Here is a 26,844-nt window from a genome sequence, read left to right as displayed (position 1 = left end):
AAATATATACAGTCCTCTGCAGTTGGTTGAATTCATGGATGCAGAAGGCTGACCATGGGACTTGAACATCCAAGGATTTTGTTAATCCACTGTGGGTCCTGAAACCAGTCCCCCACAAATACCAAGGGAAGGCTGTACATTTATAAAACTGCAATCTTGTAACACAAACTGCTCTTTTTTCTCTAAATATTCCTACCTGGTGTAAAAAAAAGACTGCCAGCATCAAAAAACATCGCAATCCAAATAGAGACCAAAAAAGTTTTATTTTAAAAAAATGTATTCCTGAATGAGTCATTATGCTTAAAGATTATGCTTAAAGAGTTCCTACAGATTTAATGAGGAAAATATTTACACCCCTATGGAAAAGGGAGCAAAAGATACAAATACTTTGTAGAAGGAAAAGCATCAAAAAGAATAAAATATGTAGGTATAAATTGAACAAAAGAAGTGCAGACTTATACCCGGAAAACTACAGAACATTGTTGAAAGTTTTAAAGACCTGCATAAATTGGAAAGATTTCCCATGTTCATGGATTGGAAAACTTTCTATTGTTAAGATGGCAATACTCCCCAAATGGATCTACAAATTGAACATGGTTCCTCTCAGAATCCCAGTTGCAGAAATCGACAAGCTGATCCTAAAATTCATATGGCAACTCAAGGGACCCAGAATAGCAGAAAAGATCATGAAAAAGAACAAAGTTGGAAGACTCACACTTTTCAATTTCACAACTTAACTTCCAAGCTACAGTAATCAAGACAGTGTGATACAAGCAGAAGAATAGACATAAATCAATGGAATAGAATTGAGAGACCAGCAATAAACAGTCAACTGATTTTCAGCAAGGATGCCAAAATAGTCATGGAGAAAGAGTAATCTTTTCAATAAATGGTGCTGTGATGGGACTTCCCTGGTGGCACAGTGATTAAGAATCCGCCTGCCAATGCAGGGGACAGGGGTTCAAGCCCTACTTCAGGAAGATCCCACATACGGTGGAGCAGCTGAGCCCGTGCACCACAAGTACTGAACCTGTGCTCTAGAGCCCACGAGCCACAACTACTGAGCCCACGTGCCACAACTACTGAAGCCCATGCACCTAGAGTCCGTGCTCTGCAACAAGAGAAGCCACCACAATGAGAAACCCACACACCACAACAAAGAGTAGCCCCCGCTCGCCGCAACTAGAGAAAGCCGCGCTCAGCAGCGAAGACCCAATGCAACCAAAAATAGATAAATAAAAATAAAATAAAATTTAATTTTTTTTTAAATTGGAAAACCCCATTTTAAAAAATGGTGCTGTGATAACTGGATATCTATATGCAAAAGAATGAAGTTGGACCCCTTCTTCTTACCATACACAATAATTAGCTCAAACTAGATCATAGACCTGATTTTAAGAGCTAAAACTATGAAATGTTTAGAGGAAAAGATAGGAATAAATATTTATGACCTTGGAGTAGCCCAAGCCTTCTTTGATATAACACCAAAAGCACAAGTGACTAAAGAAAAAATAGATGAATTGGACTTCATCAAAATTAAAAACTTTTTTACCTGGAAGGATACCATCAAGAAAGTGAAAAGACAACTCGCAAAATATGAGACAATATTTGCAAATCATATATCTGAATAAGGATTTCCAGAATATATAAAGAATTCTTGCAACTCTTTCAACATTAAAATATGGGCAAAAGATTAGATAGATATTTCTCCAAAGAAGATATATAAATGTTAAATAAGGACCTGAAAAGATGCTCAACATCATTAGTCATTAGGGAAGATTGGGAAATAATGGAGTACGATAAAAATACTGATTGTTGGAATACAATAAAATACTATAGGCCCTAACTGTAAAGGAATTTAGAAGAAAATTAAAGACTACAAACAGCATTTGCCTATTTCTAGAATATATTTATACCATTGTTTGCTTCCCCTACTTCATATATCCCTGTTCTTCTTAATGTTATAAAGTTTAAAATGTTCTGTAATTAAAAGGTAAATAAAGAGTTACTATCTTCCTTTCTTAGATTGTATTACTTGAAGGAAGGTGTGTTTTCTGCATTATTTATAACTTGAGATGTATCCAACTAGGGACCAACCTGTCAGCATGTGGGAGTCTCTTGATAAAATCTGTTTAACCATCTAATCCTTGGTTGTTGCAGGTGACATGGCTGTATGGTATACAGCTAACAGGTTTACTCCTTGTCTGCATTCTTCAGTTTTTTAATTCCATGATTCTTGGATCATTGCTTATCAGTTTTAACCTTTCGGTGTTAATTGCAAGAAAACTTCAGGTAGGACTTTTTTTTGTCCTTAATCAAAGTAAACTTTTTTTTAATTGTGTGGTTGTTTAGACCTTGTTTTCATATAGTATACAAAGGAAAATTTATGACCAAATTCCCACTAAAAAGCAGTAGGGCCATTATTTGCTTTTTTTGAAGTGCATGGTATAGCATTTGTTTTCAAGTTTTCTGATCTGCCATTCCTTTATTTTGACGTTTATTATTTCTTAGAAAATTGGAATCTTAATTAAATTCAGGATTAGCCAGAGATACTTGTTTGACTGCCATTGGTTTAAAGTTGGAATAAAAGAGAAAAAAATGTTGACTTTTTTCATGTGTGAACTCAAGAGTGAGAAGAACATCTTGCTTGTGGAAATGTGTTTGTCACAGTCTTTAAAGTTGGTGGACACCTTGTTGTTATTTGAAGTAGTAACACCACTCTTTCCCCCATCCTTCCATATCATATTATTGATTTTTAAGTGAGTTAAAATTAACTCTGTTTTGAGAATTTTGAGATTCCAAATAAATACCTTTAGAAAAAAATGGGACATTTCCTAAAATAACATGTTTGACGTTGGCCTCATCATTTGACTTTATTATATAATTAAAATCTCTTAAATTTACATAAAATTTAAGAGTTAGTTGTTTTTCCTTAATAATGTTGCAAAGCCTGTTTTCTGTATTATAAGCATATGAGAAACATTTCTTATAAGCACTTTTATATGAAGAAGCTGTTTTCTTTTCCATTTTGGGAAGAATAAATACGTTTTGTTATTAGTCTTTTGAGTGAGAGCTGCTATGGACAAATCGTCACAAAATTTAAAAAAACAGGCTTTTAGTTGACTATTAAAAACTGTACTTCTCATTTATCCTTTTAACCTTAATTATAAATAAACATCACTCATATTTGAACTGTTTAGATATTATTATATTTGATAATCCATAAAGTTATTTGAGGGTTATAAAAAAACTATTATGTATCAAAGAGCATAATTTACTTTTTTTATATAGGCCTTTTATTTAATGGGTTATAGTCTGTGATATATGAATCAATGGATAAAAAGATGAATCAGTGGATCAAGTTCAGTCAGTATATGCTGAGTACCTTCTAAGTGGCCGACTCCATACTCTGGTTGAAGAGGTCGTTAAAAAAAAAAAAGGACAAGGACACATTTCCTCATCATATGGAGCTTATTATTAAGTGATTCATTTACTATTAGAAAATGACAAATATTAAGGCAATGTAACCTCATGAAAATTAGGTTATATTTTCCCCTATATGTTGTGTGACCCAATGTTTTAAATTCTTAAGTAATCTCATCTTAAATGTTTATGAAGTTATATTAAAATTAAAAAATTGAAACTCAACTCTTTTAATTTCTAGAAAAACCTGAAAACTGGAAGCTTCCTTAATAGGCTTGGGAAACTATTGTTACATTTATTTGTGGTTTTATGTTTGACACTTTTTCTCAACAACATTATTAAGGTAGGTTAATAAAATGACATTTAATTTAGCGTTACTAAAGAGTTACCAGTTTTACTTTAAACAGACTCAGTTTTACCTTTGTTTCAGTAACGGGATTATTTTCTTGATTTTAGTCCTTGATTTCTATTTGCTCTTTAACGTGTTCTACTTTGAACCCACCTTTTGAGTTATTAAACTTTTTAAAAACTCAGCTTTAAAAGCATTAAACAAGTATTTCTCTAAATTTAAAACTTCTATTTTTTAGAGCGTTTTCTGTACTGTGGTACTAAAAAAAAAATGACATGATTTTAATTGGGGTAAGTTCATAAATAAACTGGCTTTACTATCAGAACCACATTGATTAATTGAGATGATTTCGCCCCTCTGGGAAGGCTGGTCTCAGGACAGAAGACAGCTGCATGGACATGACAGACTCCTCTTCTGTAAGAGAATGGCAGTCTCTCTCACTGTCTGTTGACTGTCAAAGAAAAACAGACCCTTCACTCAGTCAGCCACATTAAACACCTCCACTCCAGGTCCTGTCACTATTTTCTTAAACTCCATATAGTTCACTACTTATCAAAAACTTATTTGAGGGACTTCCCTGGTGGCTCAGTGGTTAAGAATCCACCTGCCAATTCAGGGGACATGGGTTCGAGCCCTGATCCGGGAAGATCCCACACGCTGCAGAGCAACTAAGCTCGTGCGCCACAACTACTGAGCTTGCGCTCTAGAGCCTACGATCCACAACTACTGAGCCAGAGAGCCACAACTACTGAGCCCGCGTGCTGCAACTACTGAAGTCCACATGCTTAGAGCCCATGCTCCGCAACAAGAGAAGCCACCACAATGAGAAGCCCGCGCACCGCAACAAAGAGTAGCCTCTGGCTCGCCACAACTAGAGAAAGCCCACGGGCAGCAACGAAGACCCAACGCAGCCAAAAATAAATAAATAAATAAAATTTATTTTTAAAAAAACTTATTTGAGCAGAACAATCAGCATTTCTGAAAGATTGGCTGAAAGATATGCAGTCCGTCTGTTTCACCACTCTACATGTTCAGTTATCTGTGCCTAAGCCAGGAGAGAGCTACTTGTCTGGACCACTGTTTTGTGACTCCCCAAAGAATAGTGCCTATTGAATTGCACTTGATGTTCTGCCAGCTGCCTACAATGAGAAGAATTTTTAAAGTAGTCTTTGAGACTGTTTGCTGTTTCTACTGTACCCATGGGGAAAATTTCTCTTGAGTCTCAGTTTTAGGATTATAAGGATGTCTCTTGAGCAACTGGTTTGTTATAATCTTATGACCCTGTGAGTAGAATAAATGCTTTTATTTCCCTCTTTGTATTTGCTACTAGAATGCATGAGCCCAGATTTGTGGCTCATCTCTACTGAATATATTTTGTGTACTAACCTCAGTTCTGAATTAATCTTATTTTCTTTTCTGTCATCATTTTTCTTCTGATACAGTTTCTTCATTTATGTTATATGAATTTTTGTAAGCCATAAATTAAAAATAAAATAATGTGAATTAAAATTATACCCACTAATGATAAACACTGGCATTTGTCTCTTCACCCCTTGAAGGTTATTGCTGTGTCTTGAATTGTCTTTGAAAGAATGGGTCTTATATCAGTTGTATCTGCAGACAGAAAAACCCAATGCAAAATAGGCTTTGTGGGCTATGTTCCTATTTGAGGTTTCAGATCATGATATTATCGGTTTTCTGATTTAAAAAGTTGTACTCACTGGGCTTCAGCCGTCTCCCTCTCCCTGAAACCAGAGAACCTCATCTGTTATCTGTTTTGCATGTTGAACTTATGCCTAGACTTTGTTTGCAAAAACGATTCTGCTAAAAAAAAAAAAAAGGAATAGAGAGTGTTTGAAAATCCCTGCTTTTGAATGAAATAATGCCATTTGCAGCAACATAGATGGATCTAGAGATTATCATACTAAGTGAAGTAAGTCAGAAAAAGGAAGACAAACACCATATGATATCACTTATATGTGGAATCTAAAATATAATACAAACGAACTTATTTACAAAACAGAAACAGACACAGACATAGAAAACAAACTTAGGGTTACCAAAGGGGAATGGGGTTGGAGGAGGGATAAACTAGGAGTTTGGGATTAGCAGATACATACTACTATATATAAAATAGATAAACAACAAGGTGCTACTGTAAAGTACAGTGTACTGTATTCAATATAAACCATAATAGAAAAAATATATATGTATAACTGAATCACTTTACTGTACACCAGAAACTAACACAACATTGTAAATCAACTATACTTCAATAAAAGAATTTTTTTAATGAAAAAATCCCTGCCTTAGAATTTCTCAGTTCTAAGACCTATTGTAAACATTTACTAATTTTACACATACACACACATACAGTCCTATGAAATGGAGCACTGAAGATGTGTATTCAATGGGAAATTATCAGAAAACCATGGATAAGGAACTGATAGCAATTTTTATTTTCTCCCTCCCTGATAGAAAATTCTTAACCTCAAGTCAGACGAACACATATTTAAATTTCTGAAGGCAAAATTTGGATTTGGAGCAACAAGGTATGACTGAATTTAAAGTCTGTGTTTGCTTTTTATATTATATCAGCAGGGTCTTTAAAATGTAAGTTATCAGTTCTTAATTTCAGGCTTATTTTGAGGAAAAGTTGGAGGTTTACTTATCTTTTACTTGAATTTAATACTTTGATTTCTCTTTGTTTCCTAGAGATTTTGATGCAAACCTGTATCTGTGTGAAGAAGCATTTGGCCTTCTGCCTTTTAATACATTTGAAAGGCTTTCAGATACTCTGCTTTTTTATGCCTATATATTTGTTCTGTCCATCACAGTGACTGCAGCATTAGCTGTTGCCTTCCGTAATCTCAGGTATGGCATATTTCAGAAATCTAATTCTGTGATTTAATGAACTTGTTCTGTGTTGCAAAAAATTGCTAAGCTGAAAATCAAAACATCAGATACAGAACAGAGTACAGTCATCTTAAAGGGGGAACGTACCCAAGTTAGCGTGGACTGTACTCTCATTCCGTATGGGTGGAATAGTTAAGAGACAGTAAAAAGTAGTAGATGCCATGCACACAGGTCTGGGTTGAAGTCCTGGCTCGCATACTTGGGAACAATGTGATCTTTGAGCCAGTTACATAACCCTTCATTATTTCCATTTCCATTTCTGTAGAATGAGAGGACTAAGAGTACTTACTCTACAGGGTTTAGTGAGAAAGAAATAAGTGAAAATTACATAAAGTACTTAAAGCAGTGCCTCATGCGTAGAGTATATTGTGTAGATTTTAGCTATCATTAGCAAGTGTTATTATTATTGAATTGTAGTCTCTCTGTTTTGTTCCCATTATTAATTTCCTGGGTTTTTCTACCTTTCTTTCTCCACCTGCCTTTTTTATTTCTCATGAACTGTCAAGAGTTAACCATTGTTTATTTGTTTTGTTGCATCTTGTTTAAGGGCTTATAAAGTTGGAATGGACCATAATTATTAGCATCTACTAAAAGTCTTAAGTATTAGTTGACAGTTTTTTAAAACTTAGCATGTCTGCAATCTACTTAAAAGAGAAAGTCAGGGAGTATGAAGAATACCTACCTATCAAGCTGATGGAGGTTTTTGCATTTACTATCCATGTTAAATTGAAAGAAGATTAAGTGTAAGAAGTTGAAGCTACTGTCATTTGTGGAAAAGTAATGAAGCCCAGAAGGAAGCCCTTTTCCTGTGTAGTTACCTTGCCAATTAAGGTGCTGGTGAGCTGTGATTCGCAGCCACCGGAGAGCTGTGCTGGGAGAAAGTCATTACAGTGAGCCCAGATCAGTTGAGGTGTTTTATGATTATTAAGAATGAAGCAACATTGAGCCATGAAGCTATTTCATTGACTATAAACTATTTTAGTATCTTTCAGAAGTGTTCTTTTTATACCGAGTCCAAGATAAAAATTTAGCCCCATGAAAATAGATGGAAATTATTCTAGACAGTGTAACTTAATATTATTCTAGACACACCAGGTGTCTACAGGACTCTAGACAGCATGAAAAGCAGGAAGTTCAGTTGGCCTGCAGTGTTGTGTGAAAATGTCTGCCATGCTCAGCGTGAATCTATGAGCCGTCCTTGGAAGCTTATTTGGTATATGATTATAGATAAAGATTTTACCAGGCCAGGGGTATTAGGACTTTATTAGAGGAAAGCACTACATTAATTAAAGTCATTTAAGAATTATAGTGTCTCAATGTGAATTAACGTCAGAAGGAAATATTATCAATGCCAAGTATTTAAAGTATTTCTACCTTCTAGTACTAGGAAGGATGGTACCAGTACGTTTATACACCACATCTACATTAGTGTGCAGTATATAACTGAAAAGGATACCCTGTTCTATACTTACGGGATTAATAGAGCTTTACAGCTCAGTTGTGGGCACCGGGAGAGGTGTTGCAGAATTCTCCCAGGTATCAAGGGAGGATGAGAGGGTATGTCTTGTCTGGAGTAATCTTTTAGTATCAATGGAAGCCAGAGTTTGGGTTGTGATATATAACGTTTAAGTAAAGATTATCACCAGTGGTGAAAATTACCATAGAGTATCATTTTAATTTTCTTATGTATCTAGGGTGGTGAAAAAGAGGATTTCCAGGAAATAATAGGTCTATAGTTACATAGAGGCATTGTACATATCCAAGTCTATTGGATTTGTGTGAAGGATAAGTGGGGCCTTTATAGAAGTTATGATTTTTATCTTAAACTGGCAGCCCTTACTGTTGTTTCCTTTTCCCCTTGACAACAAATTGTGCAAATCTGAACCCACTCATCCATCTCAACATCATTCAAGTGGGGACAACCAGACAGTACGTGCTTCCCAATGTGATGCAATATGGAGTACATCATATCCCCATGAAGTGTACTTGCCAAAATAAATGAACTTGACTCTAATAATTAACCTCTAGATCTAATTACAAGTTTATAAGAAACATGGGAATAGAGAAATATTTTAAATGGCACCACGAGGAGACAATCGGCCAAATCCAGAAGGTAGGAACAGTTATAGGACAAATGATGCATTTTCTTCAGCGAGTAAATGCCCTTAAAAGTGGGGAGGGGGAGTACGTTTATTGATTGAAAGATAATTTAAAGAGACATTGATGAAATGCAGTATGAAAGCTTTGGATCCTCATTCAAAGAAACCACCTGAAAACTATTGCAATAAATAGAAAATAGAACATGAACTGGGTGTTAGATGATGTTGAAGGGTTATTGTTAATTTTATGGGTGCAGTCATCTTAATGTAGCCATAGTTGATGTTTAAAAATCACGTTAGGGTACTTCCCTGGTGACGCAGTGGTTAAGAATCTGCCTGCCGATGCAGGGGACACGGTTCGAGGCCTGACCTGGGAAGAACCCACATGCCACGGAGCAGCTAAGCCCGTGCGCCGTAACTACTGCGCCTGCGCTGTAGAGCCCGCAAGCCACAATTACTGAGCCCGCATGCCACAATTACTGAAGCCTGTGTGCCTAGAGCCTGTGCTCCGCAGCAAGAGAATCCACCACAATGAGAAGCCCGCACACCGCAACGAAGAGTAGCCCCAGCTCACCGCAACTAGAGAAAGCCCGCACACAGCAACAAAAACCCAACGCAGACAAAATTAAATTAATTTTTTAAAAAATCATGTTAGTTGTTACGTAATGAGGTATTGTGGTAGGTTAAAAATGTGATCATTGGTTCGTAAAGGAACTGAATTCCAAGTTAATGAGTACATTTTTACTTATTTGTAAAAACTAGAAAAATATGAGTAACTACTATGACATCTCTAAAGATCTCTTGTAGTTTCAGTGATTCCAAAATAATATTTTTGTGCTATCTCTTATAATTTAAAGGATTGAAGGACTTTAAGGTTTTGCTTAAATTAAAATGAAATTTGTTCAATTTTAGTTACTCTAATTATTAATGCATTTATATTATGATACTTTTAGCCTCATAAACAAATTCAAAATTGATCAGAGCTGATTCACTTTATCTTAGGGAAATAAAACATTTCTAAATATATGAAGGCATAGGTTTCTTGTATCTTTTTTTCTTTTAGTTGGTTATTATTTTTGGCTGCGTTGGGTCTTCGTTGCTGTGCGCAGGCTTTCTGTAGTTGTGGCAAGCGGGGGCTACTCTTCATTGTGGTGTGTGGGCTTCTCATTGCTGTGGCTTCTCTGCAGAGAACAGGCTCTAGGCACATGGGCTTCAGTAGTTGCTGCACATGGGCTCAGTAGTTGTAGCATGCGGGCCCTAGAGCGCACAGGCTTCAGTAGTTGTGGGGCATGAGCTCAGCAGCTGTGGCACGTGGGCTCTAGAGCGCAGGCTCAGTAGTTGTGGCGCACGGGCTTAGTTGCTCTGAGGCATGTGGGATCTTCCCAGACCAGGGCTGGAACGTGTGTCCCCTGCATTGGCAGGCAGATTCTTAACCACTGTGCCACCAGGGAAGTCCTTCTATCTTCTTAAGAAAGACTTAACTAAATTAAAATTAGTTATCCAGCTTTAATTTTTGTATATGTACTATTTAATGCAGTGATTCTACAAATCAGCAATCCATGTATAAAATGGGAGAGTACACAATCGCCCTGAAACCAGAAACTGCCTACAATTTAATACATACGATTCTGTTTGGATTCTTGGCATTGAGTACAATGAGGTATTTTTGTCTTATCTGTTTATTTTTTTATTTGACCACTCTTTACCTGACATAGTTTAGCAATACAATTTGGAAACTGATGATAATCTTCATTAATGATTATGGTTCCTATAAAAATGTCCTTGTTTACTATCTTCTCGCAGTACAGACTGTTATTTATAACCAGTTTTTTTCCTAATTACCAATATTCCTCTATTTTTACTTATATGATGGTTCTCAAAAGGCAATGGAATTAATAAGTAACCCCTTGGCAATGGTTTCTGCATAGTTTTAGTAAGATTTTACTATCACAAATAATACAGCTGTCTTTACAGCTGTCTCAGACTCCAGGTTTCTACACAGCTAGCACTGTTGACCTTTGCCTGCTTCTCTTCTTACAGAATGAAGTACCTCTGGACATCACATATGTGTGTGTTTGCATCATTTGGCTTATGCAGCCCTGAAATATGGGAGTTACTTCTGAAGTTGATCCATCTTTATAACCCAAAGAGGGTCAGTGCTATTTCTTTTTCCATTTCATTTTTATGACTTCTAGTATTTCTTTCATTATCAATTCTGTTGTGGTTTTTTTTCAGTTGTCCATACACCAGTTTGATAAAACGGATACTAAAATTTAAAGCTAAAAATAATTGATACGTTATGATTTTATAAGGAATTATTTTTAAATAATTTTATGTTTAATTTTAGCTTTATTTTCTAAATTATTTTTTTTTCCAGACCATAAGTTAGATATGTTCATTATACAGAATTTGGAAATACTGAAAAGCACAAAAAGGAAAATTAAAAATCATCAATAATCCCATTATCCAGAGTTATCGCTATTATTATTATTGTTAATTATTATAATATAAACATAATTACTACTAAGTGTACAGTAATGATTAATGGCCCATAAGTACAGTTCTGGGTTGTTCTGCCCTATAAATTCACTAGGTGGCAATATTGTAGGAGCTACAAATAGCTTATGAATGATTGACTCAGTTGTCTTGCATATCGGAGACTCATGCTCTGTTAACGTATTTACATGCTCTGTTTACATATTTACAAAGCAAAAATGTAAAAGCAAAAATATTCCAAACACTTGTAATCTAAATAATGTCTTTCTTATATAGATATGTATATTGCGATATTCAATACCGATATTAATACTGCTGTATCTGTGCTATAAGGTAAGGTTGATTGTCCTCATTCCTGTCTTTAATCTATTTAGCAGAATCATTGCTTTGACTCAGTGTACTTTGTGTGTCATTGGCAAGTAGAGTGGTTTGCAGAACTTACAAATATCTACTTAGCTTCTTCTTATGGCAGTTGACATTGATAGGAAGAGTGATGTACTTCCCAAAATGGGATTTAACAGGTAAACACTTTGTAACCAAAAATACTACAATTTAATTATTCTAATTAATTTTGGTTTTGACTTACTAGTCAGCTGATGCAAATTCTGAAAATAAAGATGTTTTCAGACCTATTTTGAGGTGAATAAAGGAGAAAATTTAGTTTTCCCTGTTCCCTGCTTTTTATAGAGTAAGAGCCTAAAATGCATCTTACTTTAACCTACGTATTTTATTAGATGCTTAAAATCATCTTTGTAAGAGGGCTGGGCACATATAAATACAGTCTAAGTTTAGCCTTGTTATGTCCTTCAGTTCAGTAGGAAATAAAGAAATTCTTCATATTCTCAGTTGACTAATTTCTGAAACAGCATTAACTGTGTTTCTGTTCTGAGACTCCTCCATATGAGACAGTGAGACTTTCATCACATCTTTGAGATTTAGAGGCTTGAATTGTTACCTGGGCAGGTAGCTTGGATTGTTTTATCCAATTGAGCTCTTATGCTCTCTTTTTTAAAAAAAATCTTACATATTTTTTAAGTTTATATTTTTTTCTTCAAACTTTAAGCTAGAACAATGGATTTCAAACTCTACTGTGTATAGTTCCTGATTTGGGAGGGCAGCTAAAGGGAGTGGGGAGGCGGGTGGGATTCTCCTACAGAAAGGATCAGCTATGGCAGCTCAGCTTCTGGGTTTATTTGCTGATATTTTCATGTAAGATTTTATTTGAAGCAAAGGTTTTAGGCTAAAATAAATGTTTGATAATCACTGTTAGACAATTCTATTGTAAATATTTCAAAAAATTATGTTCTATTGTGTTCCTGTCTATCAAAACATTTGCTGTTATGGGTGGACCACTGTTCCAACTCCCAGATACTAGAAAACATAGAAATAGGTCATTTCTGTTACCATGTCTCTGGGAATTTTATTGCTGTACGGTAAATAAATGAAACTTCTTACAAACATCCGGAAAGCAACAGTTAAGGATTAGGCAGAATATATGTTTAATGATGAATGAGGTAGCTTTATTATACATTGATTCTGAGGGATAAAGCGCCCTCCTCACAGAAAAGATGCAGCTCATCATCACTCCTGTCTCACCACTAAATACAGACACACACCGTAACAGTCCTTTCCCACTGTCTCTGTGTGTAGGCTGAGTTCCTTTATGTCTCAGATATTTATTTGAAAATTTGTTGATTTTTTAATAGCTACTTGAGAACTTAAGTCTCTTGTTCTTGGTAAGATTGAGGAAGGACATTATAGAAGAAATAAGCAAGCAGCATCAGCATCACCTGGGAACTTGTTAGAAATACAGAGTTTGGGTCCTACTCCAGTGATCCAGGTTTTAACCAGCCCTGCAGGTGGTGCTAATGCACCATCAAACTTGAGAACCCCCTGCAGAGAACAGGGATTCTCAGCAGTGGCACTGTTGACATTTTGTCTAGATAATTCTTTGTCTTAGTAGCTGTCCTGTGCATTATAGGACACTTAGCAGCATCCGTACCTTCCACCCACTACATGCCAATAGCACCAGCTTCCAGTTGTGACCATCAAAAATGACATTGCAAATTGTCCCCTTGCGGGTATGGCAGGATCCCTCCCCCAGCCCCTCTTGAGAACCATTGCTATAGAAGAACCAATGATAGTACTGAAAAGGCCATCATTTCCTCAGGGAATCTTTGTAGATGTACCCTGAGTAAGAGAGTTAGTAGTAATTCTGAAGAATCCCTCCGAAGACAGATGGCCTCACCTCTCTCAGTATTGGACTTCAGGAGAAATCCTAACGCATCCAGCTTTCACTGTATAAAATAGATTACGTATTTCAGCTTCTCAAAACTGTATTTGTATTTTGTAAAATACAAAATCACAAAGAAAATAAAGATCTTATGTATATTAGGGGTTACCCTGAAACTGAATATGTTTTCCAACTATTGAACAGATTTATCTGTAAGAAATACGAACTAATATTTCAAAGCCTGATTTAAGTTTTACATAGCACTTACAGTGAGGATTTCAGATTTTCTTGTTCATAATACTTATTTTGCTATATGTCTGCTTAGGATAATCCTGTTTAAAAGGGAAAAGTATGTGCTAGTCTCCACTCTAAAATCAAGAGTTTAATAAAATTATTGGGATCTCATGTTAATTAACTTATTTGGATACCTAAAATCTCATCTAAACTACTGCTGGTCATTTAGGAACAGCATTTAGTTAATTCAACATTTGTTTTCACGTTGTTTAAGAAGTTTATCATAAGACTGTGTTACCAGATATTAACATTTTCAGAATTAACAGCAACTTTCCAACTAGAAAAATATCTAATAACCATTGAACTCACAGATTTTGAAATGTGTTTTATACGAAAATAATTAAAACATCATTTAAAAGTTGGTATTCTATTGCTATCAAAATTAATAGGGATAATGGGTAAATGGAATCCTATAGAGGTATCATTTAATCAGTAATTTTTATTACATCTCTTCTGAAACCTAGGACTAGTAGTTCTGACACCTGATTTTATGTCACCAGCACCAGCAATTTTCCTGATTTACCCACCCAGGAGACAAGATATGAATGAGTAGTAAAAATGGCCAAAGATGAGATGACAAGATAAGAAAGTGATGGGGATTAAAAAAACAGCCATAGACCAGTCAGGTGCCACTTTGCTTCCAGTTAGCGGTTCTTAAATAAAAAAGATTATACTTGCAACTTTAATGAAGTGTAGATACATTATCACTGGGCTTCTGTTCCAATATAGGAAATGAGTTCTGCAGTTCACCTTAGCATGTATTTAGATGATCAAGTCTTTTTAGCCAACTGCCATTTGATAAAACAGTGAACATTTAATTAATTGTTGAATTAAACAGACAAGTTATATTAGAAACACAGTGGATTCAGAGTGTATTTTTACATTATATCTGCATAGCTTAAGTTACTCAAGTTGAGTAGGAGGCACCAGTGGAATAAATATAATACTCAGATGTACCAGATTTTCCTGGACCGTCCTACTTTCAAATATTCTTCTCTCCCTTCGTACCTGTAATTATGTTAATATTCGTCAAACCAGTTGTCCAGATTTCTAGTTTAAACAATACAGTCAGCATATCACACAATGAAAAGTTTCAAGTTGTGACTCTGCCACTCTGATCTGAGCAACTCAGGTTATCTATCTCTCTGAGCCGAGGTCTCCAGACTAGTAAAATGAAAAATAAATAGCCATGGTGATGATGCCTTCTGCGTCATCTTTCTCCCTGGGGAGTTGCGAGAATAAAATGAGACTCTGTATTCCAAAGCATTTTTGCAGCTCTAAAAGGGTGCTGTCTTCTACAGGGTACATTCTACATTTAAAGATAAATTACATGAAGTTAGTTAGTCACATTTTTCTCATATCTTGTGAACTTTCTCATGGTTGCTATTCCTGTCATATCCAAATTAATGTTTTACTAGATATTAACACCACATACAATAGCATTTTTATTAGTGTAAAATAAAAGCTCATTTTTTAAAGTTGGCAACACCTCTCCTTCTGATTAGCTCCAGCTCACAATAATTTTGGAAACTTTTCTCAGACTTTATCTCACTTACACTAGAAGGGTTGACTGCAGAAGTGAAGTAGTTCTAATATTGCAGTTACCACATTTATTTAGTTCACAAGTTATATGCAGTTTCTCCTTTTTCACTTTAATCTTAGTGATAGTTGTGGGTCTGGGGGTGGATTTTGGTTTTGTTTAGTTTTGTTTTTAATTTCAGTTCTGGCCAGGAATGATGGATGAACTCTCCGAGTTGAGAGAATTCTATGATCCAGATACAGTGGAGCTGATGAACTGGATTAAGTAAGAGGATTTTTTTTTAACTTTTAAATTTAAAGTGCCTTTTAAGAGTCACTGTAGACCTCATTTGGGTTTTGGTTTTTTGGTTTTTTTCTGAATCTAATTAAGAAAATACATTCATTCTCAAGTTTTTCTTTAAAACTCTATATTTGCAAATAATTTCTTTCCGTTCAAAAAATATTCTCTCTAACCACAATCCCATGAAGAAGGGAAAGTACCAATATGGAGAGGGAAACAGAATCAGAGGATGCATTTCAAACCAGTGACAGCAATGGAAATAAAGTTTTATATTCTCTGCCAATTTTATCTTTATCATTTCTTTCATTTTAATACCATTCAAATTTTCTATTAATACTGACACATAAAATATTCTTTCCTTGTTAATCACTTAAAAATTATACTGTAAACTACAGTTAATTAGAGTCATACTAGCTCAATGCAGATTTCATTTTAACTAATCATATTGCCCAAGATTAGGCCTAGAGAAAATTTAAAATTCAAAAGCTAGAGCTTTTCCTTTCTTGAACATCATAATGCTTTCATGTTATATTGGTTTTTATTTTTGCCTGCACGGTTGCTTTGCCTCAGCATTCAGCATCAGAATGAGACTTGTGTTTTTCAAAGTTTTGTTAATGAAACCTGCCTCCCACCAGCAAAAATAAACTTTTTTACCCAGAGCAGCATTCCTGTGCCCTGTAATATTGTATTTCCCTATTTTATAACCAAAAAGCAGCAGTGTAATTATTCACACTTAAACAGGTGTCGCAAATCTTATGTGACATATTCTGAAAGCATCGGCTGTATTGTCTCCATCACTTAGAATTTTAGTAGCCATATTGGCACTTGCTGGTGACTAATGTTTACTAACCAGTATAGTTGAGCACTGCTTGTGTATTAAGAGATGGTAAATGTTTGATAGCTTAGGTCTCTTGAGTACAATACCTGGACTTTATAGAGATTTGTATCTAAAATATATATGTGGATTTGGTCCCAATGTTGGACTGGGTTAACTAGATGCAATGAGTGTAGTTTTTCATGTATTTTCAGTGCTGAGAGTACGAAGTAGTGCTCTGTCTTTAGATATTTATTTAACTTTAAATCATGGCAGACAATTATAGAGTAAGTAATTCCTTCAGTATTTATTGTGTAAGGGAAAAGAGGGTTATTCATATAAAGAAAAGCTAATTACTTTTGCATTAGCTATAGTCAACTGGAAATTTATGACATGTGCATCTGAAGGTGAGGCTGATATTTTCTATTTTTCAAATTGCACCATTGATAGGAATGGTATAGGGTACCTAGTCTGGTAGAATCCTGAAAGTGGCAGATCTTCTGGATCTACTCGGATTGGCATTTTAAAACATCTCACCTCTACTCCCAGCCTTTTAGGAACTAATTGTAGAGTCATTAAAATTTTATCCTAGCAGAGTTGTCTTTGGCTGTGTCAGACAGGATATACTTTTTGTAACGCCTTTATTTTCATGCTTTTGCTCACAGAAAATTATTTAAAATAACATTTCTGGTTCTGAAAAATTATGGATGAGAGCTTATTCCATGTGTAAAGAAGATAATCTTTTACTCTACATTTGGGGAAGTGGTCTTTGTTCTTACATTCTCCTTTTACTAACAGTTCTTCACTCTGTATGTAGACTTACTCTTTTCACTTTTTAAAAATTCTCAGCAACTGAAGGATTTGTATTGTTCCAAAAAATTGGTTCTATTGTGATCTAATCTTGCCTGTTTTCCCTTCAAAGTCTTCAAATCTAAATTATTGTTTTTGCAAAATAGCTGCTAGGCATGTTTGTGAAATAAGCTTAAGTGATGATGAATGTATGCCAAAATAGGGTCTGTTTAGACACAAAGTATATTTGTTTAAATCAACATTTAAATCAGCTCTGGTCTGTAGACTTCAATTCCAAACACAAGTGCATGCATTTATTATTCTTTTAACCTGCCCTGATTTCTTCTGTTTTTAAAACATAAAATATGACCTTCTACTTTCACTCCACTACCTTGATTAGTCACACAGTGTTTGTGATATTAGTAGGTCTGAGCTGTGCTAGAGAAAAGGCTGTGGGCTAAGGATACAGAGTGTATCTGAAAATCTGTTTGAAATTGCCTAAAGGCAGCAGCCAGACCTCTGGTCCCCACCCCACACTGTTAGTGAGGGACACCTCCTCCCCATCCTGTCAGCTTCTGTTCTCAAATAACCAAAGTGATACACTCACATCTGTCCTTTGTCAGGGCGGTCGTGACAGCATCTATTGCGGTGGGAGCGCAGCTTCCCTTACAGGATGGCTGCCTGCCCTCCGGGATGAGTGAGAACAAGGAACAGTGACCTGCAGAAACTCAAGGGGACACAAATGACCCTCCACTTTGGCACAGGGCAACTCTTGCATAAAAGTGTTGAGAAGAAGCTACCACCATCTCCCAGTCTGCCTCGTGTACTTGATGCTGGGGCTTCATGCTTGATGCTTCGGGATTAAATTCTCTTTTAATCAGCAAGGATCTTTTGTTGCAGTCAGGCCCCCAGAATCTTCCCTGTGAGAAGTAGGGCGACATCCGCATGCCTTCCACAACCCAGGCCTGTGTGTTCACCGGGCTGGTTGCCTGCCTTCCACGTTACACTGAGGTGCTGCACGCCCTGTTTTCCAGCAGATTTAAATGCATGTGTTCACATTAACCCCTTTTTACTGATGATGTTTCCTGAATACGAAGATTAAAAACCAGGTTTTTTGTTTTTGTTTTCTTACTTTCTGGTATCTCAGCAAAACCCAGGTGGTACTTTTATAGGTTTTATGTGTGATTAGAAAGCATGTTTACTTCATCAAGGCCAAATGTCACAGCAATTGGTAGTTCATACCTCGTTCCTTAGAGTGTTTCATTTTTGGCTCCTGAAACATTTCTTTGACATTGTGCAATTAAGATAGACTGTAGATTTGACTGTTTTGAAGTGTGACATTTTACCTACTTGACTTTAGGAGATTTTTCACTAGAAATAGTTTCTTTCCAATGATGAAGCCTGCATGTGCAATATTTTCTCAATGGGCCTGAGAAAATGGACCAAACTTCCTTCACATTTAATCAGAGCAGAGAGAATTACTGTATATTTTAAACATGATGTAGGTTAAGTTCAGACCTTAAATGCCTGTAAGCCTCTTTTATACTTAATGAATCATTTTGTGGCATTTGCATAATTCTATAAATTTTTGAAGTGTAGATAAAACAAATGTTCACACATTATATTATAATGCTTAGTTTCCCCATTAGTTCAATAGTAATTAACTTGTTGAAGCTTAGAGCTTCAAAAATAAATGAGATTATTTGTTCAAAATGCCATCAGGTCTTCCTGGAATGACATTTAAATTATATAATGTAAATCCATTTGACCTGTGAGTCCTTGTCATTATTTAGTGACATTTCTTACAGAATAAATTGTTTGCAGGTTGGGCAGCCTGCTATGGAGCTTGGCAGAGAACTATAAAAACAAATTATTCTTTCATTTTATACATCATTTGTTCAAACATTGGTAAAAATTGCTTTGTTTTTCTATAATAGAGAAGTGTCATTCAGTGGATAAAAGCGCATTAGCTATTTTAGACGCAGACCACAGACTGTGTCAGCAAAAGTATCTGTGAAGGAAGAATACCCATCATTACATCTGTCATAGTGCATACTTTAAGTTAAAGACAAAGAATCCCTTCTCCCTTTGCCTACTGAGTTTACCACAGAAAATGTAAAATACTGTGAATCTAGGTTTTTAAAGTCTAGAAAATGTGATTTTTTTTTTCATTTTGTTTCACTTTGCTTGTTTTACTTTTTGCATTTGCTTTATGGATAAACTTAAATACTTAAGAGAGCAGTTAAATATCCCAGATTTACCATAGGGCTAGCATAAAAACCAAATTAGACAATCAAGTGAATAAACATCATCTCTAGTATGCTTGGAAGTCAGGTGTTTTCAAAGAAATATTATATCTAATCCATTAGGGTACTTGTATTTTGCTATTTAAAATAAAACCAAGGACCTTTTGTGAAAGATTGTTAAAAATCCAGAGGATTGTAGCACCAGCAGTTGAGATGGATTGCATTTCTTTTAAACTTCTGACTCTTTACTAATGAGGCCAAACATTAAAACTTGTCGCGATCAAATGAACTTTGTTCCATTTTTTCCTCAGCTCCTCTAAGCAGTCCTGTGACATGACTTGCTCACCTGGTGATGGCTGCTGTTGCCTTGGGGACCGTGCCCACTGGGGTGGCAGGGAGCAGCAAGTGCTCTTAGAGCCTACAGAGGAGAGAGGCCGTATTTACTGTGTCTGATGTGTTCCATTTCCAGCATAGCTGCAGGCCCACGCAAAGCAGTTGTCAGTATGTGGTGGACTAACTGTGGGCTTGTTTTGAAGTGTTTGCCTGTAATGAGAGCTGAGTCTGTTAGCCAGTAAGCTTCTTGAAGGCAGGGTATCACCAGCCCTGCACGTAGTAGGCCCTCAGCAATAACTTTTAGCTGAATAAAGAATAACCTTATAACTCCCCAGCAAGCAGTTTAGGATTTTTGACATTTTAAACCTTTGTGAACTGTATAACTCATCAAAGTATTGTGATGATAGCCCAGGAAGGGGCGGGTGAAACCTTTGTCATTAGCCATGAATAGATAAAAGGCCAGTCATCTGTCTGCCACAACTAGAAACAGCTCTGTGCATCTCCCTGATGCTGACTGAATCCTGTTATATGTTCAAAATGATGATGCCGAGACAGCCTAAACATTTGAATGGATACTATCAGCTCTGCTGCTGGATTTGTCGTTTGTGAAGAGAGACAAGTTTGGCCCTCTTAGGCAGTAAGACTGTACAGAGCAGGATGGTTCTCTCTCTGTTAGCTCTCACCTCTACCTCATGCTTTGCCAGACATGGAGACCAGACTCCTCTTCTCCCTGCATTCTAAATCTCTTTGGCTCAGAGGACCCAAAGGCAGCCACTTTGTGATATAAATTGTATAATTTATTGCAGTAGAATGGTTTGTGCCAGTTAAGAGTATACAGAAGGAAAGAAGACTGGTTTGGAAAAATGGTGACATTTTCTTTCATTTTATTTGTCCATATTTATTGTCTTCAGCAATTACGGTACACTATAAATGAGGGCAGCGTGGTATATGTGGCACAGACTACACGTTTAGTAAGTATTCATTGCATAAAATGGAATTTTTATATAAACCTTTCACTGAGGAACTCAGTGCACCTCTTTTCATTTAAACCCTCCTATTTCCCTGACCACATGGGACACATGTCAAGAACTCCTTATAAATTGCTGGTTCAGGGGGACAGGGCAGACATCTGTTTATGCCTGTGTTCCTGGGTCTGCTTGTCAGAATGATGACATCCTATGAAGCACAGCCAAGTTCACATAGAAGTTTTTCTCTTGTAATCCATTCTGGGGTCTGACAGGAATAAGGGAGGGTGAAGATTGTGTCATTCCCTGTGTGCTCCTTGTAATTCTATCCACTTTTTTTCATCACTTAAGAAAGCCTATTGGAATTCGAGTGAACGAGAGTGTCATTGTTAGAAAATCTTGCATTTTCCAAAAGTAAATTACTTGTAACTATTTCAGCTTGAGCTGTAGGATGCCTTGCTTGTAGACATCCAGAGGCCTTTGTTGGGTGGCATTCGTGCTGTAGTCTTAGCACTAAAATGGAGTAAGTAGAACATCCTCATGGAATATGTGAATATGATGAGGCTTCTCTTAGAAACTTGAACACTAGAGCAAGTTTCATGCCCTGATGTCCAGAAACATTGAGGAGAATGGCCTGCTGTGGCTTTTTCTGTAAAGTATGTTGAGTTTTAATGATTTCTATTAGACTCCTCAAAAAAACTTATGTCCATCGTTTTAACTCACCCTAGCAGCCATACACTCCTTGCTCTTAACACAGAAAGGGTGAATATATCTTGCAGTATTCCTGCTGGGCCTGTATCGGAAATTCTACATTGAGCAGAGTCCATGGAACAGCCGTTATGTTCTTCACAATAAAATGACACCTTGTTGATTTGCAGGTGGCACCCAGGTTTTAAAAAAAATGGAAGGGAATTAAATGAACTACTAAGATTCTTTTTTTCTGGGGGAAAAGGAAAAATGCTTTCACAGAAATCAGGAAGTCTTTCCTTGGCCCTCTATCAGTGTCCCTCGCATCCCATGGGGAGGCAGAGAATCACAGCTTGGTGATAATTGGAAAGTGAGATCTTAATTTAATATCAGAATACCCTGTGTTCCTTAAGATGCATTTGGTCTTTCATAATCAGGACTAAAGGAAAGGAAAACATAAAATACTTCTGCTTCCGCATCAGAAATATTGTACATCTTCATACTGAGTATGATAAGATAATAAGATATCTGCTAGTTCAGAATCTTCTTTCCATGTTCTTTTGTTTTTACTAATTCTTTTTTTCCAAAAAGTAATTTATAGTAATATCTGTGATCTTTTTTTCTTGTTTTAACCAAAAACCCTTGGAATTGACTCATGGCAACTGCAGTTTCTGGCTTTATAATTTGTTTTACTCTAGGCAGCCCTTTAAGTTTAATACAAAAAGCACTGGCAGTCTTTTAAGGCCTCATGTTAGAATCTGCCTCTTTGGAACAAGAGCAGGAGAAGGTTGTGGGTTTTCGCCTAGAAGACTCAGGAGATACCCACATCCTAAGACAATTCATTATAAGAGTAAACCAACCCATCAAAACAGTAAATTAGAAGCTTCCCAATCATTGTCAAAAACAGATACGAAAAATTTCATAAAACAGTTTGAGTGCAAATCAGAATCTTGAGCAGCCTCCTGTGTTTTTCCCGACTCATAGCCCTTCCTAACATAGCTGGGTGATCCTGAGTGTGATATTATCTTCGTGGAAGCCTTAGCAGTGAGGTTAATTTAGACTCTAAAATCTTTTTTTTTAACATCTTTATTGGAGTATAATTGCTTTACAATGGTGTGTTGGTTTCTGCTGTATAACAAAGTGAATCAGCTATACATATACATATATCCCCATATCTCTTCCCTCTTGCATCTCCCTCCCCCCCACCCTCCCTATCCCACCCCTCTAGGTGGTCACAAAGCACCGAGCTGATCTCCCTGTGCCATGCGGCTGCTTCCCACTAGCTATCTGTTTTACGTTTGGTAGTGTATATATGTCCCTGCCACTCTCTCACGTTGTCCCAGCTTACCCTTCCCCCTCCCCGTATCCTCAAGTCCATTCCCTAGTAGGTCTGCGTCTGTATTCCTGTCTTGCCCCTAGGTTCTTCATGACCTTTCTCTTTTAGCTCTAACACTCCAAGGAAGGCTGTGTTTGCTGGAAGTATGCAGTTACTGGCGGGCGTCAAGCTGTGCACGGGAAGGACCTTAACCAACCACCCGCACTACGAGGACAACAGCCTGAGAGAGCGAACCAAAGCGGTGAGTGCCTCTCCTGGCTCTTTGTGGGGCAGCAGTGGGCTGGCTCCTGTCTGGTAAAGCCGGGGCTCCTGCTGCCTGCGGGTTATGAGGGGAAGGCAGAGCTGAAGTGCCTGCCAGGACTTGCGTCTCCAGAGTCTAGACCTTGGCCTGGCCCATCTGTTAAAGGCATGCTGTTTCAGCCTTCTGTTCCTCTCGGGTAGAAGAGTAAACTGAGGAGAAGAACACCTTGAGATGTACAGAGCAGAGTGTTTGAGGACAGAGTCCTCAGAGCTTAGAACTGGAGAGAGAAGGAAAAGGGGGAGAGACTGGTCACATTTTTAATGGGCTGTTTCTCATGTCTCGTGTGTGTGTGTGTGTGTGTGTGTAGAGACTGGTCACATTTTTAATGGGCTGTTTCTCATGTCTCGTGTGTGTGTGTGTGTGTGTGTGTGTGTGTGTGAGATAGGCAACACAGCCACACAGTTAAAAAAGCTCAGAGCATGCAAAAGAGAACATAGTGAAAAGACTCCATCTCACCCCTGTCTTCCAGCTACTGGTTCCCCTCCCAGGAGGCAAATAACATTACCAGTAATTTTATGTATATACAAATGTGTGTGTGGATATATACATGAATTCATATTCTTTTCCCCCCTTTTTACAAAAGCACTAATTACATCTTGCTTTTTTTGGCACTTCATGTATTTTGGAGATCACTCCATATCAGCATATCGACAGCTTCCTTGCCATTTTTAAAGCTGCATAATATTTTGTTACGTGGATGTGGCAAATTTTATTTGACCGTTTAGGTTGTTTCCCTGTCTTCTGCAATTATACAACAATTTCCCAAAGGATACGCCTGTATAAGCATTGCTCTGCACAGGCACAAAGTGTCTATCCACACATGAGGTTCTTAGAAGTGAAGTTGCTGGGTCACAGGGTGTGCGCATTTGTAATCGAGATAGAATTACCAAGTCTGTATGAATTATGCCAATTTACACTCCAGTTAGTGCTACAGAAGTGTACCTGTCTTAGTCCTCGCCAGCAGTGGTTTCAAACTTTTTAATGTTTTATATCAGTCACTTCTTAATCTTGGTGGCTGAAAATTTGTTGAAAAGTCTTGTTTGGGGGGTGAGATTTAACTAGCCTAAAAAAGTAAATGATTTTTACTAAATACTCCATTTTTAAGAGAATCGTCTTAACATAGGTTCCTGCTAAAATGGGAATTTTTCACCTAGCCCAAGTGTTGCAGATGGCCCTGAGTCAGCTAGAGGAAGATCGGAGGGTACCTGGATCACCAGACCCCAGAGTTCAGCTACGAGGTGGCCACCACCTTAACTCGAGAGAGATGCAGATAGAGATATGTCAGAGGCACAGGGAGTCCTGTGTTCCATCCTCTCCAAGATCCAATCCTTGCCCATGTGCTGAGTTTTATGCCCTAAAAACGGATCATCTGGAAGGTCCTAGTGCCCTTCTTCAGTCATGACCTTCAGATCCTTGGAATGCCTTAGCCCGAGGCTGGTGCTGGACTGTAGGCAGGATGACCTCAACAGCGTTAGCAGCAGAAGCAGATAACCCCCCACCATTTCAGCATATCCGTTCAGACATGCTGACCTGGGCTCTCAGAACCCAGTCTCTTAAGTCACAGACATATCATTAGAAATCAGTGGGTGACAAAGGAAGCAGCACTTCTCTTCATTACCCCTCCCCCAACACACACACACCATTCTACCTTTCCCAGCGCCAAGTCCCAGGATATAGGCCACTCCCCATCTATGTGTATTTACTTAAGGTGTGTGAAGCTGGTGGTGACTGGGAAGGCGTGCCTCCTGTTGAACTGCCACTGGGCACTGCAAGTTGCTCTTCCTCCAGGAAGGACGAGAGAAAGAGGGATAAAGTATAGGGTCTCCTGGTCAAGCTTGAGTGCAGCAGGACAGCAGTAGAGCAAGGGTGCTGCCCCTGCCTGGGGCCAGGGACCCTATGGGGGTCCTGTTCCCCAACTGCCACTATCAGAAGCTGGATCTCCTTACAAGTATCTGTGCTTCCAGACTGTACCACCACCCCTAATGGACCCTTTTAGTCTAAAGGTCCCCTTTTTAAAGGTAGAGACTGTGTTTTATTTACTTAATCGCATTATTTACCTTGGTGAAGCATTCTTAGAATTGGCATCTACTGATGAATATATTCGTAACCCAATACATCCTAAATCCAGATCTCTTTGGAGTCTAAATCCAAATGTATTCAGCATGACTCACTCTCCCCCATCCCAACAACTTTTTTTTTTTTGGAAATTTCTCACACACACTCCAGGACTACAGGTGAATGAGCGAGCTGCACAGGAAGAGGTGGGGGGAGCCGGGTGTCTGCGACTAGACTCAACCCCTGTGGGAGGTTTTGCAGCAATAGACAGTCCTGGACAACCTTCCCAGCAGTTAAGTGGTATTTTGCCCTATTCCATTTTTATCTTGTTTTGAAGGTCTATCAGATATATGCAAAGAGGGCCCCAGAGGAAGTGCACGCCCTGCTAAGGTCCTTTGGCACCGACTACGTGATCCTGGAAGACAGCATCTGCTATGAGCGCAGGCACCGCCGGGGCTGCCGGCTACGGGACCTGCTGGACATCGCCAACGGACACGTAAGCATGCCGTCCGTCACGTGCGGGGCGTCCCCTGCAGAGGAGAGGGTCCAGTGTGAGTCCTAAGGAGTGTAACGACCTTTATACCTTGTAGAATCGCACAGTGGATCAAGCACTCACCTCCGTTGCATTCTGCAGAACCCCTGCCTTGGCACGTTAGTGACTTGCCACAGGGGCTGGAGGGGTGGGAGAGATGGGAGGGGAGCTCTTGTCCCCACTGTCACACCAAACAGAGCAACTCTGTCTTCAACTGGTCTGTGTCATGAGGCTCTGCATAGAATTTATTTTTTAAGGTTTTGCTACTAAATGAAAAAGGAAACCTCAGCCTTTTAAACCGCTGCTCCAAAGCGTCATTTTGGCTGATACAAGTGGCCATGAGAGTGGTGTGCCAACCCAGCACCCCCCAGCCTGTGTGGTAGAACCTCACTCTCCCTGCTCTCTTGCTGGATGTCCCTTTTTGTCCACTGGCACACTTCCACAAAAATGGCTTTCTATGGCCAAGCTTACACTCCTGAGCAGGAAAACAAGCTACTTCTCTTTTCTTCCTTCTGAGGAAAATGTTTTCAGAGCTATGCCAGGTCTCAGGTAGAGAAAACAGAAGATTTTCACCCTTTAGAGGTGGTGTGTGCTGTAATTATTGGTGTAAAAGCTGATAGATATTTTTTAAATGAGTGGGGGGAAAAAGTGATAAACCTAGCCTAGCTCTGAAAAAAATAAATAAATAAAACCTTGACTGTACAGAATTTGAGATTCAGAACACTTAAGATCTACTCTCAGCAAATATCAAGTGCAGAGTACAGTATTATTAACCCTAGTCACCATGCTATATGTTAGGTCACCAGAGACTTACTCATTTCATAACAGCAAGTTTATACCCTTTGACCAATATGAATGTATTGATTAACTTGATTGTAGTAATCATTTCACCATGTATATGTATATCAAATCATCAGATTGTATACCTTAAATATATACAATTTTATGTCAATTATGCTTCAATAAAGCTCAGGCAAAAAAAGAATATGAGGGCTTCCCTGGTGGCGCAGTGGTTGAGAGTCCGCCTGCCGATGCAGCGGACACGGGTTCATGCCCGGGTCCAGGAAGATCCCACATGCCGCGGAGCGGCTGGGCCCGTGAGCCATGGCCGCTGAGCCTGCGCGTCCAGAACCTGTGCTCCGCAACGGGAGAGGCCC

At 37.9% G+C, this 26,844-nt stretch overlaps 1 protein-coding gene and 1 long non-coding RNA gene across 13 annotated transcripts in view; one reads left to right on the top strand and one right to left on the bottom strand.

Moving 5' to 3' along the window:
• Window positions 1-26,844, top strand: part of DPY19L3 (dpy-19 like C-mannosyltransferase 3) — a 73,083-nt gene that overhangs the window by 41,992 nt on the left and 4,247 nt on the right. For 6 of the 12 annotated variants that reach the window (XM_059046030.2, XM_067020138.1, XM_067020140.1 and 3 more), the window contains 10 exons: window positions 2,161-2,292; window positions 3,665-3,766; window positions 6,251-6,324; window positions 6,488-6,646; window positions 10,325-10,447; window positions 10,828-10,939; window positions 11,560-11,616; window positions 15,532-15,614; window positions 22,908-23,040; window positions 25,493-25,651. In XM_059046030.2, coding sequence (XP_058902013.1) covers window positions 2,161-2,292; window positions 3,665-3,766; window positions 6,251-6,324; window positions 6,488-6,646; window positions 10,325-10,447; window positions 10,828-10,939; window positions 11,560-11,616; window positions 15,532-15,614; window positions 22,908-23,040; window positions 25,493-25,651 — 1,134 coding nt within the window. The other 6 variants (XM_067020143.1, XM_067020141.1, XR_010837928.1 and 3 more) reach the window with 5 other exon arrangements.
• Window positions 22,696-26,844, bottom strand: part of LOC131745545 (uncharacterized) — a 95,713-nt gene continuing 91,564 nt past the window's right edge. Inside the window, exon 9 of the long non-coding RNA XR_010837932.1 lies at window positions 22,696-26,819. This is a non-coding gene — a long non-coding RNA (uncharacterized lncRNA). The remainder of the gene's footprint in view (window positions 26,820-26,844) is intronic.

This window comes from Kogia breviceps, chromosome 18, assembly GCF_026419965.1.
Source record: "Kogia breviceps isolate mKogBre1 chromosome 18, mKogBre1 haplotype 1, whole genome shotgun sequence".
In the NCBI taxonomy this organism is placed as follows: Eukaryota; Metazoa; Chordata; class Mammalia; order Artiodactyla; family Physeteridae; genus Kogia; species Kogia breviceps.
Note: the sequence above shows the minus strand (reverse complement) of the source record. Positions and strands in the feature narration are given on the sequence as shown.